This window comes from Kryptolebias marmoratus, linkage group LG4 (genome assembly GCF_001649575.2).
Source record: "Kryptolebias marmoratus isolate JLee-2015 linkage group LG4, ASM164957v2, whole genome shotgun sequence".
Lineage (NCBI taxonomy): Eukaryota > Metazoa > Chordata > Actinopteri > Cyprinodontiformes > Rivulidae > Kryptolebias > Kryptolebias marmoratus.
Genome location: NC_051433.1, coordinates 4,221,422 through 4,234,776, shown reverse-complemented (window position 1 = coordinate 4,234,776; position 13,355 = coordinate 4,221,422). Strand labels below are relative to the sequence as shown.

General features: G+C 39.7%; 1 protein-coding gene across 2 annotated transcripts in view; it reads right to left on the bottom strand.

Annotated features, from left to right (window-relative positions):
• Positions 1-13,355, bottom strand: part of chd5 (chromodomain helicase DNA binding protein 5) — a 43,046-nt gene that overhangs the window by 26,015 nt on the left and 3,676 nt on the right. For both annotated transcript variants that reach the window (XM_017408800.3, XM_017408801.3), the window contains exons 2-3: positions 6,578-6,729; positions 1,450-1,668 (exon numbers count right to left, since the gene is read on the bottom strand). In XM_017408800.3, coding sequence (XP_017264289.1) covers positions 1,450-1,668; positions 6,578-6,729 — 371 coding nt within the window. The remainder of the gene's footprint in view (positions 1-1,449; positions 1,669-6,577; positions 6,730-13,355) is intronic.

The window sequence follows — 13,355 nt, the reverse complement described above, 5'->3', positions numbered from 1 at the left end:
TATTTCTATGCAAGTCATTTTATTTCATTATCAATCATATTACCTTTCTATGGAATGCTCTGCTTGAATCACAATAAAACTCCTGTTGCCATATTTAAACTACAAATCCACTTTGCTGTAAAATCCATGATTTTGTTGCAGTTTTGAAGCGCACGCTAAAAAAGTTTTGTGCAGATGTTTTGTTGTAGTTTTTTTATTTAAAAAAAACTTTGACAGTAAGGGACAGAGTTTTAGATTTTTGGTAGAATGCAAGATTGTTTAGGTAAACGTCAAAAGATATATTTTTGCACATGATTTCTGCATTTAATAAGCTGTACACAATGCTAAATAGTTGTACAAGTTTGACATATTTTTCCAATAGAAAATAAGCTGAAATACACTGAATCATTAAGTTATGCAATTAAGGCCACAGTGTTCATTTTTTAATCTAAAAGCCTCAGTTTTTATTTATTATACCAGAGTTACATATCTTTAATAAAAACAAAACTGTCAGTTTTATTGTCGCTGAGTTGTGACAGAAAATCTGTGATAATAAACCTTCCTTTGCTTTTTCCTTTGGCTTCTAAAGCAATTTGAGAGAATCCCCTGTGCCTGCCTGAAAACAAGCAGCTGGAGTCAGGAGGAGCCTCTAACTGGAGTCAATCACTGCCACCTTCACAGGTGTCATGGTCATTAGCGTGTGCAGAAAATGAATGTTTTGTTTCTACTGGGATCAGCTTCGGAGAGAGCGGAAGCACATCAGAGAGGGAGGAGGAGGGAGATATAATCTTTTAGATTTTAAAGCTGAGTCTATGTCCATTTGAAACGTTTTATTTTATTTGCTACTGTTTTTATTTTAAAGTTTGTCAGAAACAATAGCAGTGAAGTTAAATGCATTTTTATGTGTTTTTATTCACTATGCATGTGTAAATATAACTGCATACATGAGTCATAACAAATTAGCATATCAAGAGGCATCGTTTTCCAGTTTTTACCATTGAACCACATCTCATAAATCAAAATGTTCAGTTCACTCAGGAGAGGATTTTGGGGTTTTGTACCTTTTATACTTTTCAAAAGATTTGCCCTCATTTTCAAATATTTTCCTCACAGATTTACATGAAGATCTCTTAAAATTCTTCAGAAATATTATTCTTTTTAAAATCTGCTTCGACATGCTCAGTTTTTGTCTTCTTATACTAGTTTTTGCTACTTTTTGCTGTCCTTTTGCTACTTTAGCTTTTAGCTAATCTTTTGCTACATTTAGCTACTTTTAACTTTTAGCTATGATTTTGCTTATTGTAGCTTTTAGCTACCATTGTGCTTCTTTTTCCTATAACAATCTCATCAGCAGTGAATTTCAGCGTTTGCACTGTATTTTCACAGAAAATGTCATTTCTCATGTCTGACTTTAATTTCTATATTTAGGAAAACAACAAGATATGATCGGAATCATGACTATAGACTCACTTTCATGTTGCCATCATCATCGTCATCATCGTCGTCATCCTCATCTCTCTTTTTCTTCCTGGGCTTCTTCTCCTTCTTCTCCTTGGGTTTCTTCTTCTTCTTCTTGGTGGGGCCGTACGCGCTGCTCTCGCTCTCCGAGCCGATCTCCGGGCACACTCGTTCCTCCTCTACCTCCGAGGTCTCATCCAGGTCGCTGTCCACTCTTGTCTGGAGTCCTCCCTGGTGCATGAGACACAGAAAGAAAAAATATATATTTGAACAAGGTCAAGTAAATACTCATGACTGGTACCCTAGGCTTTCATATTCCTGACTTCACAGAAGATAAACATCTTTATGTATTCATGTAAAGCTTCTGGCAAACAGCCATTTTATGAATAAAAGAAACTGGAATCTTAATTTGGCTCTTCACCTCTGGCCATGACTATGAATGACAACAGCTACTGCCAAAACGACGTCCACGAATCACAGCTCGATTATATGTTAGTTTACTAACAGCTACACCTCAGACTGGCTGCAGTTAGCATGGTGAAACTCAGAGTTCTCAAAATTGCATCTTTTGAACAAAACTAATTAAAAAAAAAAAAAACCTGAATACCTCACCAATGCAGTCAATCACAGCCTAAGCTGCATCGTGCCTGTTTATTATGGGACATCTGGAGGGCTGTATGGATTTAACAGCTAACAGGTGTTGTTTGTGTGATCAGGAGAGCTGCACATGAACAAATCCACTGGAGGTTGCTTATATTCCGTGTGTGAGGAAAATCAGGCAGAGAGAAAAGTGACTGCTGTTGTTCTTCTTACCCACCTGAAACCATAATACTTGTGCATTTGTGTGCTGCAGGTTTGTGCAAAATTGAATAACCGTTTACAGATGAGAGTCTTAATGGATGTGGAGCTCTCCTTAATGCAAATATTCAATTTTGTGCTATTTTGTGTCATTAAATCTACATGCTTGTGTGTGTGCCTGCAGTTTAAAAAAAAAAAATCTTTTCTTTACCATTTGTGTATGTGCATGATGTACGACTGATGGTGCGTGTGCACGAGAAAGGGAGTGCACGGAGGCTTTGTGCTCAGCTCGCTGCCTGTTGCTCTGCAGGCCTGTGTGGCTCCATGGAGAGACTTGCAGGCGTTTTGCTCTGTAGCGCAGTGGTAAGGCTCACGTTGCTGCAGCGCCCGCCAACCCTACCAGCAGCCTGGCTGTGTTGCCATGGTGACCAAATCTGAGCAGTGTCTGGCTCTCTCTCGCTCTTTCTAGTTTTTGTTTCCCCCCCTCCCTTCTTCCTCATCTTCTTCTCACTTTCTCTCCTTCACATCTCAAAGCTCCTCTCCCTCAACCCCCCAGCTTTTTTATTTTCTCTCTCTCTTAACTTCTCCCTCTTTCTTTTCCTTCTTTCACTCTTTCATTCTATCAAACCACTCCACCCCACCCCACCACCACACACACACACAAACACACACTATCACAGTGGCAGCCAATGGAACGGCGCCATCCAATCAGACACGTTTGCATAACGAGCTTGTTATGCAGAGGCCTGTGGTTGCGAAGCCGGTGCTCCAGCTCCCGTCTAGACAAATCTCATTTATGCATAAGAAGACAGAGAGAGCGAGAAAAAGAGAGAGCAAATTGAAGATTGTGGATGGGGGATGGGGGTGGGGGTGGAGGTGGAGGTGGAGGAGGAAAAAGCAAAGAAGCAGAACTGAACCAGTGAGAGTAACCACAAGGACGAGCTGGAACCGTGGCAGCGACAACCTCGTGGTGGCCCAGAGTTCACCGTTAAACACATATCTTAGATGAATACGAGGATTCTTCAGCACAGCAGCGAAGAGGCTGCCCTCTCCTTTCAAAGCGAAGCAAATCAGATAAGTGCTGATAAGGTAATCAAATTAAAGGCTTTCCCGTAATGTTTCTCCCCTAAAGAGACTGCAACGGATGCCACAAAAAATAATAAATGAGTGAAAAAGAGGATATTTAATAAAATTTGGCTCCATAAGGAAATCAACCCCAGTTCCAAAAAGGTCTGGACGTCTCCTAAAATGTAAATAAAAACAGGATGCATGATTTGTAAAACCCATACTTTACATGGAATGGAGCAAAACCTGCATATACTGTTCTGCACTGATGGTCACTTTCCAGATGCTTAAGCTGCTCATGCCAGAGGCACTAATGCACCTCCATACCATCAGAGAGGCAGGCCTTTGAACTGTTCACTGAAAACAGGCAGGATGGACCTTCTCCTTTTTAATATGGAGGACATACTTTTGATGAAATTATGACCTGCAGATGGTCGGGTGTTCAAAGTTTTCTTAACTTTCCCTTGAGGAACATTATTCTGAAATTGTTCCCCTAGTTTTAGATGCAGTGTTTTGCAGACTGGTGAACCTCTGCCCATCTTTACTTCTGAAGGATTCAGCCTCTCTAACCAGTCTTCTTACAATTCACCTAATTAGTTGCAAAATGCTCCCCCGGTTGTTTATTTGTACCACTTACTTTTAGGTACAATTTCTTAGTTTTAATATTTGATATGTTTCTGTGTTTCAATTATAGGTTTATGAGATTTTTCAAATCATTGCAGTTTTTATTTACAATTTACACAACATCCCAACTTTTTTGGAACTGAGGTTGTAGAAACTTGTTTATGGTTCTGAAACAATTGCTTCTTCTTCCCTGAAATCAGACACAGCTCTTTGTTGACACACAATCCCAGAGAGGTGAAGCTGTAAAAACAAGACGGCTCCTCAATCTAAACCAACTTCTTCAAGCAATAAGAAGCCCTCACTCAGTTTCATGGAGGCCGAGATGCACCTTTTTCTACCACTAATGAAATTGTTTTCAGAAAACTCAGATTCCCTTGTAGCCTCGTTCAAACATAGAACTGTTTTCTGCTGCTGCCGTCCCTCCTGCCAGCAGCTCTGACCTCAGACTGGGATGCGCCGCTGACAGTTTCTGACCCCAATTGACTTTTGGACTCCGTCTGACAGCGACCTCTGGGGAGCGATTGGAAGTGAATTACAGCATCAGAGGTAGCTCAGAGGGGAGGACAGGGGAGAAGAAGATAAAAAACAAGAAAGACGGAAAGAAAACTAAAGAAATGGTTGTGTTATAAGAAAGGCAAATTGAGGTGATGTGAAAAAAACAAGAGAAGAGGAAAAAAAAGAGAATACTGAGTTTGTGTTTGAGGAAGAACATCATCAGAGGAATTGCAGGGGATCCCCCCTCTACCCCCCACCCCTCATTAGCTTCGAGCTCAGTGTTTGCCACAAGCAGCCTGGCCGGTTCAGCCGCAGCCAGCAGTGGGGAACTTCCTGGCTCTGTGTCACCGGCACCGTTGAAGCTGCTGCCAAAGCCGGAAGCAAAAACACAGAGGACACAATGAATTCCTGCAGATATTCAGCTTCAGGGATTGGAAAATCAACTTAGTGTTTTTTTTTTCTTTCTTTTAATTCTCTGTCGTGCTGGTGGAAAAACTATTACTGCTCACAGCAAGATGTTCTCCAATTCAGATGTAAGACGGGGCCCTTCTGTGTGGAGCTTTAATGTTTGCCTCATGTACATGAGTTTGTTTTTGTTTTGTTTCTCCCAAAGTCTAAAAACACGCATGTTAGGTTTATTTGGAATTTTAATTAAAATAGAAATAAATCAAGCAACAACTGACCAGATTTTTGTTTCCAATATTCATATGTAACTTGTCCCTTTTTTTTTGGAAAGTCCCCAAAGCAAAGCCTGGCTGTGTTTAAAGGCTGGACTGAACCTGAAAGCAGGATCTGTTTGCAGAACGGACGAAAAAAGAACATTCTGCTCAGAAACAGACAGGTTGGTAAAGATGATTCTGGTTTTTATCCTGCTCAGATTTTGTGCAGAGGGTTGAAATTATGTTATGAAATCCACTGTGCATCTCATTATGAGCACATTCATAGGACAGTTGAAAAATATTTTTGAGGCACAGTTTACTATTTAACATAAAGTACACCTGATAAACATAACTTAAGTTAACACAACCAGCTAACCCTGACTTACCCTAATCCAAAATGTAGACCAATTTAACATTTTTTTTTCCTTTAAATATTAAAAAACAGTTGCAGTTACACAACTATAAATAAAACTTACTGAATAGACTTTATGGTTTGTCAAATTCTGTAAAATACTTTTTTTTCCCTAAATCTAACAAGACAAAAGCAGTGCTCACAGCATTTACACGTCTTATCTCAGATTCCAGCTGTGTTTGTGAATAACACTAATTCACCTGACTCTCTCTCTTTACTGTTTGTAATACTTCCACCAGCAATAGTTCAGATCACAAGTCTCTTCCACTTTTATTTGGAGGGTCAAAAGCTGAAAAGTTTGGGAACCACCAACCCACAGGGTTCACATTTGAGAACAGAAACATCCAGTTTTTATTCAGATGTTATGCAGAGATTTTTTTCATTCCGTCCTTAAATTAGCAGGAGAGCAGCAGGTACCATAGCAGCAACATCTTCTGGAGAATTTACAGCAAATACGCAAGTGTATGTGCTGGTCGATATTAGGAAAACAGCATTTCTGCACTTTAAGCATGATGTTCCTCCTCTTCTGCACTCTTGATGTGCACGTTATAAGAGCGGTTTTCCTCCTGGGAGGATCACGTGCAACAGCAACTGTGGGTAAGTCTGAATAAAACTGTCTGCACATTCTTCTGGACATCTTCCAATGCTCATGTGTAAAACCTGGTATTCATTAATGTTTTTACTAAGCTGAATAATCCTGAAAACTAAAAGCTAAAGAAGCCTCGCTGTCTAAGCTGCTCAGTCAGAGCTGTGACTCCTGCTGCTCGTTTGGCTGAAGCGCTGTGCCTGCAACCCAAAGTCCCTGCCATAAGCACCAGCACCACAGGCACAAATCCACACTCTAAACTGGCATTTGGTGCCCACAGCTTACACTGGCAATAACAGTGGCGCTGGTGCCAACCTCCCCGAAGGCCCGGGGACAGTCCACTGCTTCTCATTCTGATTTCAGAGGCGGCGGAGCAGAGAAAACACACCTCGGATCCAACTGCTAAAACATCAAAAGAGTGATAGCGTGGGAAACAAAGAATGTGGCGCACAGCTTGAGCCAAAACATGTCTGAGGTGATGAAAGACGAACAAGACCTCACCTCTTTTTTCCTCTTCTTAACTTTGGGTATTTTCCCCTCTTTAATTTTTTTGGGCTTCTTCTTCTTTTGCTGTTTGAGCAGGTCATCGTCAGAGAAGAAGCTGGCGAGGGGCCTGAGGGGAACAGCGTTGCGCTCACCTTCGTCATCCTCATCTGCACACACAAAGAGAGGCACATCATCGGATTAGGAAAACAATCTGCACAAAATAATAAAATATGTATGTATGTATACACTGAAAAAGGCAGATTTAAATAAAAACTAGAAAATCAGGACAAAAGCTTTAATAAAACAGTCAACTTACTCGTATTGTATTTGTTTTATTGTCTGCTTCAAAGACAAAGGAGGAGCGATAATGTTTTTGCAGAGTGTCTGTGTGTCCATTTGTCTGTGCTTTTAGTAAAATATCTTGTTACTCACTGGATAGATTAGAATAAAACTTTCAGAAATTATTCATTGGGTTGTTATCTACAACTGATTGGCTTTGGAGACAACTCAGTTCAAGATGACCGCCACAGCAAAGACATCTCTGCAAACACAAAAATGGCTTCAGCTTAAATTTGGTGTGACAGTAGCTGAGATTTATCCCCAAAACACACTATAAGTGCTAACAAATTATTCAAGACAAGTTTTTAAAACAATGCCATTTACTATTGAAGTCAACTTTGTCTGTGTTAGCAAAATAACTCATGAAACAGGGTAAATTTTAATGCAAATTTCAAGAAATAACCCTTAGATATACATCTACAACTGAATAACCTTTGAAGTAAATCAAATTTAAGACGGTCACCACAGCTAATCAGGATTACCAAACACAAAGCTGGCTGTAGTTCAGTCTATTTTACAAATATTGAGCTACAATTTCTTGTGGTAGTAGCTGAGAGTCATTCCTAACATACTCTGAGCATGACATCTTGCAATGTTGTATGAGATCGTGCAAAACATTACTTTCAAGGTTTGACAACAATGCCAACAACCTTGCCTTTGCTCAACATAGAACGCCATCTAAAACTCTGGTACGAAAGGCGGTGGGCAACATGCATTCTTTGAAGGAATGCTAGGCCTTTAAATTGTTTTGTTTAAAGTATTTCCACCTCCTGCACAAACGGCAACAACTACAGCCCTTGCTTTAGCCCATTACTGCCAACTTTTGTGCAGTTCAGATTGATAAATACTCACTGAGAGATGGGTGCAGATTCACTATCGTCAGTCAAAATACCATGATGTAATTTGCACCTTAAATGTGTGGATTGGCTTAAATCTGAACCTTTTCAATAGTTTTTAAAAGCTAAAGTTTCCAGACGTTCTACTTTTTTTTACATTTCTAATTAAATGCAAAGTTTAAATAAACTGAAGATCATCTTATTGCAGCAGTTATTATTCACATTTTGAATAATGGATGCATGTGTTTAGACACAAAGTTTTTCATGGTGAAAACACATTACAGTAAAAAGTCAGTTAGGCTGTTTTGAATATAAATGTGATAAATCAATATCAGTCCAGCAGGGGCACTTGGCTAAATAAACCTCCTAATCACACATCACTGACTATGGATCAACTTTAATCATCAAAACACAAATAAACAGAGTGCCTGCCTGCCGTTAAATGGTGCCTCCCTGGAGGACCACTGAGGTACACAGTGCATATCTTCTGCCTGTGCTGCTTGCTGGAACTGAAGCGACCGGCTGTGGTTTGTCAGCTGTACAGTCTTCCAGCTGCTGTGAACAAACACGCTGACTGCTGAGCACAGCAGACTCCACTGATGCTAGAAGAGTAAGTACGGGAGACAGACATCCCCAAATAACACATCACCTTAAAAAGACACACAGACTCACATGGGAAGCAACTGTAAGCTGATCAGATTTCTTTCTTACTCTGCATCTCTGACTGTCTCTTTCTGTCTGCACGTTTCCTCCTCTCTCTGTGTCTCGCTGACAGACTGAAGGGCATCAAATATGCAGCACATGTATCTGAGTCAATCAGCCAACACCAGCCCTGCAGTCTACCTCTCCCCTGGGTAGCTGGAGTGAGACACCAGGGAGGAGGGATTCCTGTGTAGTAGACACACAAGCCTCACCAGCCACTTATCCGCTGCTTAGCAAAGCTAGCAGGAGGTATTCCATGTGCACAGCGCTTTCATTTTAAAGCTTTAATCAGAGGCAGTGTCAGGATCTTTGTGTTACCTCTGGCTATTGGATTAAATGTGTCACCACGTCTGCAGGGCTAACCGGGGCTGATGTGTGAGTTATGTGGCCAATATTTCAGAATAAAAGGGCTCCCAGGCAACATTTAATCTGGCAATAATAGTGGAAATATCTATCTAGTGCATTTCACTTATCGCCCACCACCAAAGGCAGAGCGATCATGTTTTAGCTCATGTCTGTGTGTGTATATGTGTGTGTTTGTACCTCATGAATCCCTCCACAGACCTTAATGACACTTTCAGAAAGTATTCATTAGATGTATTGATCTACAACTGGTTAACGTTTTGAGTTAATCCTTTTCAAGATGGCTGCCACACCCATCTGACCTTAGAAAATACAAAAATGGCTGTAAGAGCCAGTCTTAAAGATATGACCTAAATTTTGGTGTGTTAATAGCTGAGCGTTGCTGCAACACATTATGTGACATCTTTGCTTCAACTTTAGCGTTGAGTCAATCTTGTTTCTCTGTTAGCAAAATAATCTTAGGAAACACTGAACAGATTTTAATTAAACTGCCAGAAAGTGATCACTGGATGTCCATCAACAACTGAATAACTTTTGGAGTCTTTTCAATTCAAGGCAGCTTCCAACACTGATGGAAACTAACCTACACAGAAAATGACGATTCCCAAAATTTGGTGTGATAGTAGCTGAGCGTCATTCAGAACACGTACTCCAACTGATAACAAAACATGAAGAACATGCAAGGTATTGTAACATTGCATGACATTGCGTATAATATTATTTTCAAGGCTTGACACAAATGGGTTTAACTGTCATTTCTTAACTTCGGATGATCTTAGTCTAAAACACTGGCAGGAAAGGAGGCTGACGATATGCATTCCTTCAAAGATTGCTCGGTCTTTAATTGTTGTTCTCATTCAAAGTAAACCTGGAGTGTATGTGTTTAGTATCTCTTTCATGTCCCAGATGTGTGGTACCTGCCTGCCAGGCGAGACATGACAGCGACACATGCGCCGTGCCTCACATCTCTGCGATGCACAGATGATGACATGATTCAGACGCAGCAAGGCGACGGTGCGGATTCATAAATCTGCAACCTATTTCTTTCAATGAGAGAACAATGAATGACAGGCTGACCACCCATCACTTCTTCTGATACACCAGATGATGCCAGAGTGTGTGTTCCAGTCTCTGCTCCCTCTACAATAAATCACTCAAACTAGACAGTGGTGACAGTGTTACTCAGAGCCCACAGGACAACGTTCTTTTAAGCCACATTAGCGTCAAAACTGAGTCTTATTAACGGAGACGACCTCTTTAGATTTTATAGTCCAGAGTGGAAACTCCTGACAACTGTGTTGCAGTTTTGTAACAATATTCAGGCTCCCCAGAGGATGAACCCACTTATTCTGATGCTGTTTTTCTTTCAGCTGCTCCCTTCTCAAGGGTCGCATCAACAAGCAAACTGGCACAGAGGATCTGGCAAATTGTTTTTACACCAGATGTCCTTCCTGACACAATCTGGGCTCAAACCCACAGACAGCAGCACTGACCACCGAGCTACAGAGGACCCTGAATCCACGGAGTCTGATAACTAACTTTATTAGCCTGGAAATAAATAAATATACATGTTGGATCAGTCGTAATGAAACGTGATACCAACATTCATACATTTATTGATGTCAAAATTCTGACCCTTTGGTTGACAAATAATTTTGTACAAAAAAGTATAATTATTGATTCATCTGTCTTTTTATTTTTTTTTATATCTCTATAAAAAATACACCAAACAATAACTTTAAAAGCAATCTCTATGAAGAGTCAAAGGCCTATAAATCCTTAAAGGAATGCATATCATGTTTAAGTAGGTAAACAAACACAAGTAGTAGCTGGCAACAACAATTTTTTTTTTTAATTTAAGAACACATTAACCACCGATATGAGAAAAACATTGTGCAAATTAAATTTTGTTCAGTTTTCATAATTTTGTAATGAGTATCTTTAAAAAGACACTAAATTAAGATGATCAGTTTTGTTAGCATTTTTATTTTGGAAGATTTAAATAAAAGAAACTATACTTATAATCTTGGAGCTGTCAAAATGTAACACAAACGATTTTTAATGATTTTTCTTAACGGTCGATGTTATATACTGTAGGTGACAATTTTGGGGTGAAAATATGCTTTTGACAACCAAATCACCTTTTAATTTGAACTCTGCTTCGGGGTAATGGTCTGTAAAGTTGCCGTATGGAAAGCTATGAGGGAGAAAATGTTTCGCTTGGTGAGCGGACCCGTCCAGCATCGGCCATGCCAGGTGTTGGATGGAAAGGGGGGTTGCTCAGTCATTTGCCCAGGGGAAGTCTGGCACCAGTTAGGATCAGGAGGATGACCAAAGCTTCACTTGCCAAACCATCTCCCTGTAAAATGTGAATGGATGACACAGACACACTCCTGACCTTCTTGCAGGGGCTTGGCCAGCAGACTGACCCACTCAAATGATCCACAAGCAACTCCCAAGAGAGGAGGCTGGACTGTACTAGAAAGCACATTCATTCTTCTTCTGTTGGCTGTTGTGTAAAAATACCCACTTTATGTTGCCCAGCAGAGCTTCCAAAAGAAAAAAAAAAAAGCTGGATAAAAGGATTTCCTTTCTTCATGAATACGCTTCAAATGCCTTCAGACAAAGATGCTCATAAGCTATTATTGAAGTATGAAATCATCAAATTGATGGAAGGATAAAGCCTAAATTAGATCTATTGTAAATCCATCTTAAGTCCAGTTTAAGGCAAAGGAAAGAGAGACTTGAAATACCGTATTTCTAATCTGCAAATACACGTACACACAATTATTTTATACTTAGGCTACGCGCACGTACAGCAAGAAAAACTGTGTCAACTTTCACAGCGAGGGATCCAAAAATAGACCCTCATCCAACTGAGGATAACATTTGCAGGCACACAAAAGCCCATGATAATCTTTTAATTTTAGGAAAGAACTAAGCAATTAAAACAGAAAACACAACAAAACAGTCCATGACAGTGTAAGCTTCTTGGGTAACACAAAGGGACTTAGGCCAATCCTTGTGCCATGACAAATAAAAGCTTTGATACGATGGTGTTTATGGGTCTGAAGCCCCCCAAAGGACGGACCTCCGTGGTGTGTGTTTTAATTGCATAAAGGCAACATTTTGCAGAGGGAGGTCTGAGCTGGATCCCTGACATCATCTGTAATTTTTATGCCTGTTAACAAAGGTCAATTGTCTGAAATCTGCTACTTGTTCAAGCAGCATAACAATAGATTTTCCAGATTTATACAGTATCATGGTTGGTGATGTGCTGGAAAATAAGGACTCCTGATACAATAAAGCAGCAGTAAGACAATGAAACATAATAAAAATCATTCTGTCTTCTCTTTTTTTATATTCTGTTGGTTCATAATTTATTTTAAAGCCAACAAAAACGTGACTCTTAAAAAATGAATACTTATGTCTTCTCAACTGCCTTAACCAATTGAATACTTTTAATCCTTTTTTTCCCAAAATCAAATATTGGGTTCTTCAGGACTTCGATCAGTGATTGTGTGCTCAACAGGTATGCCTGGCAATCGCAGGTAATTCCTAAAATACCCTCAGTTTCCCCCTTTTTTCTTAATTCTGTTGGGTTATTTTTACAAAGAGGCATCGACAGGCATTGGTCCAGCATTCATTGGGTTAATTTGATATGCCAGAGATCTTACTTAAATTAAAACACTGTGTTGTATTTATTTAAAATATGTTTTTATATTAGATTTCCACAAATACAGTAAATACAGCCCTCATGCTTTCAGAAGGTAATCATTTCAAAGTGTTAGATCAATCATAACAAAGGAACCTTTTCTTTTCCATACTTTTTAAGGAGTACCTGTAATTCACTGGCATAATGCAGCTACAGACTGATGTCCTGCAGTTTTACAAACCGTGATCTGCAACAAGGAGTCACTCCATCACCTCAGGCCTGCCACACCGTAGTAAGAAAAGATCTCCAATTGTTTTGGTTTGACTCTTATTAACAAAAGGCTTCTAATGCACCATAACGAACAACACAGGTTGGATGAAACAGAAAATGAACTCTGTACCTCTCAAACACCACGATTTCCTGAACTAATCAAGTGCTTTAAGCTTCAACATCTGCTGACGTAAAAACTGATAAATCCATGAGCTGTGAGGCAACAAATGACTGTGTGCCTGTTGACAGATGAATCTTCTGTGATTTGATTTGAACTGAACACTTTTAAGAGGAGAAAATGACATCTGGTTCAAGGCTGAGGGAAAAGTATTCATTTTCCAGCCACAAGACAATTGAAAGAAATTTGGCTTGCATGCAGCCATCATGTGACTAGAATGAGCTGCACACTGTAAAAAAAAACCAAAAATAATAAATATTTCCCAGGAAAAATATTTGAATTTTAATCAAGTATTTTAACAAGTAAATGCTATTTTCAAATATGGTCAAACTATTTATTTTCAGTAACAACTGCTGCCTATTTTTTTATTAAAATTTACCCAAAGATAAAGCTTCTGCACTGCAACACGTCAACATTTACGCCAACAGTTAACGTCCATCGGCTCAATGG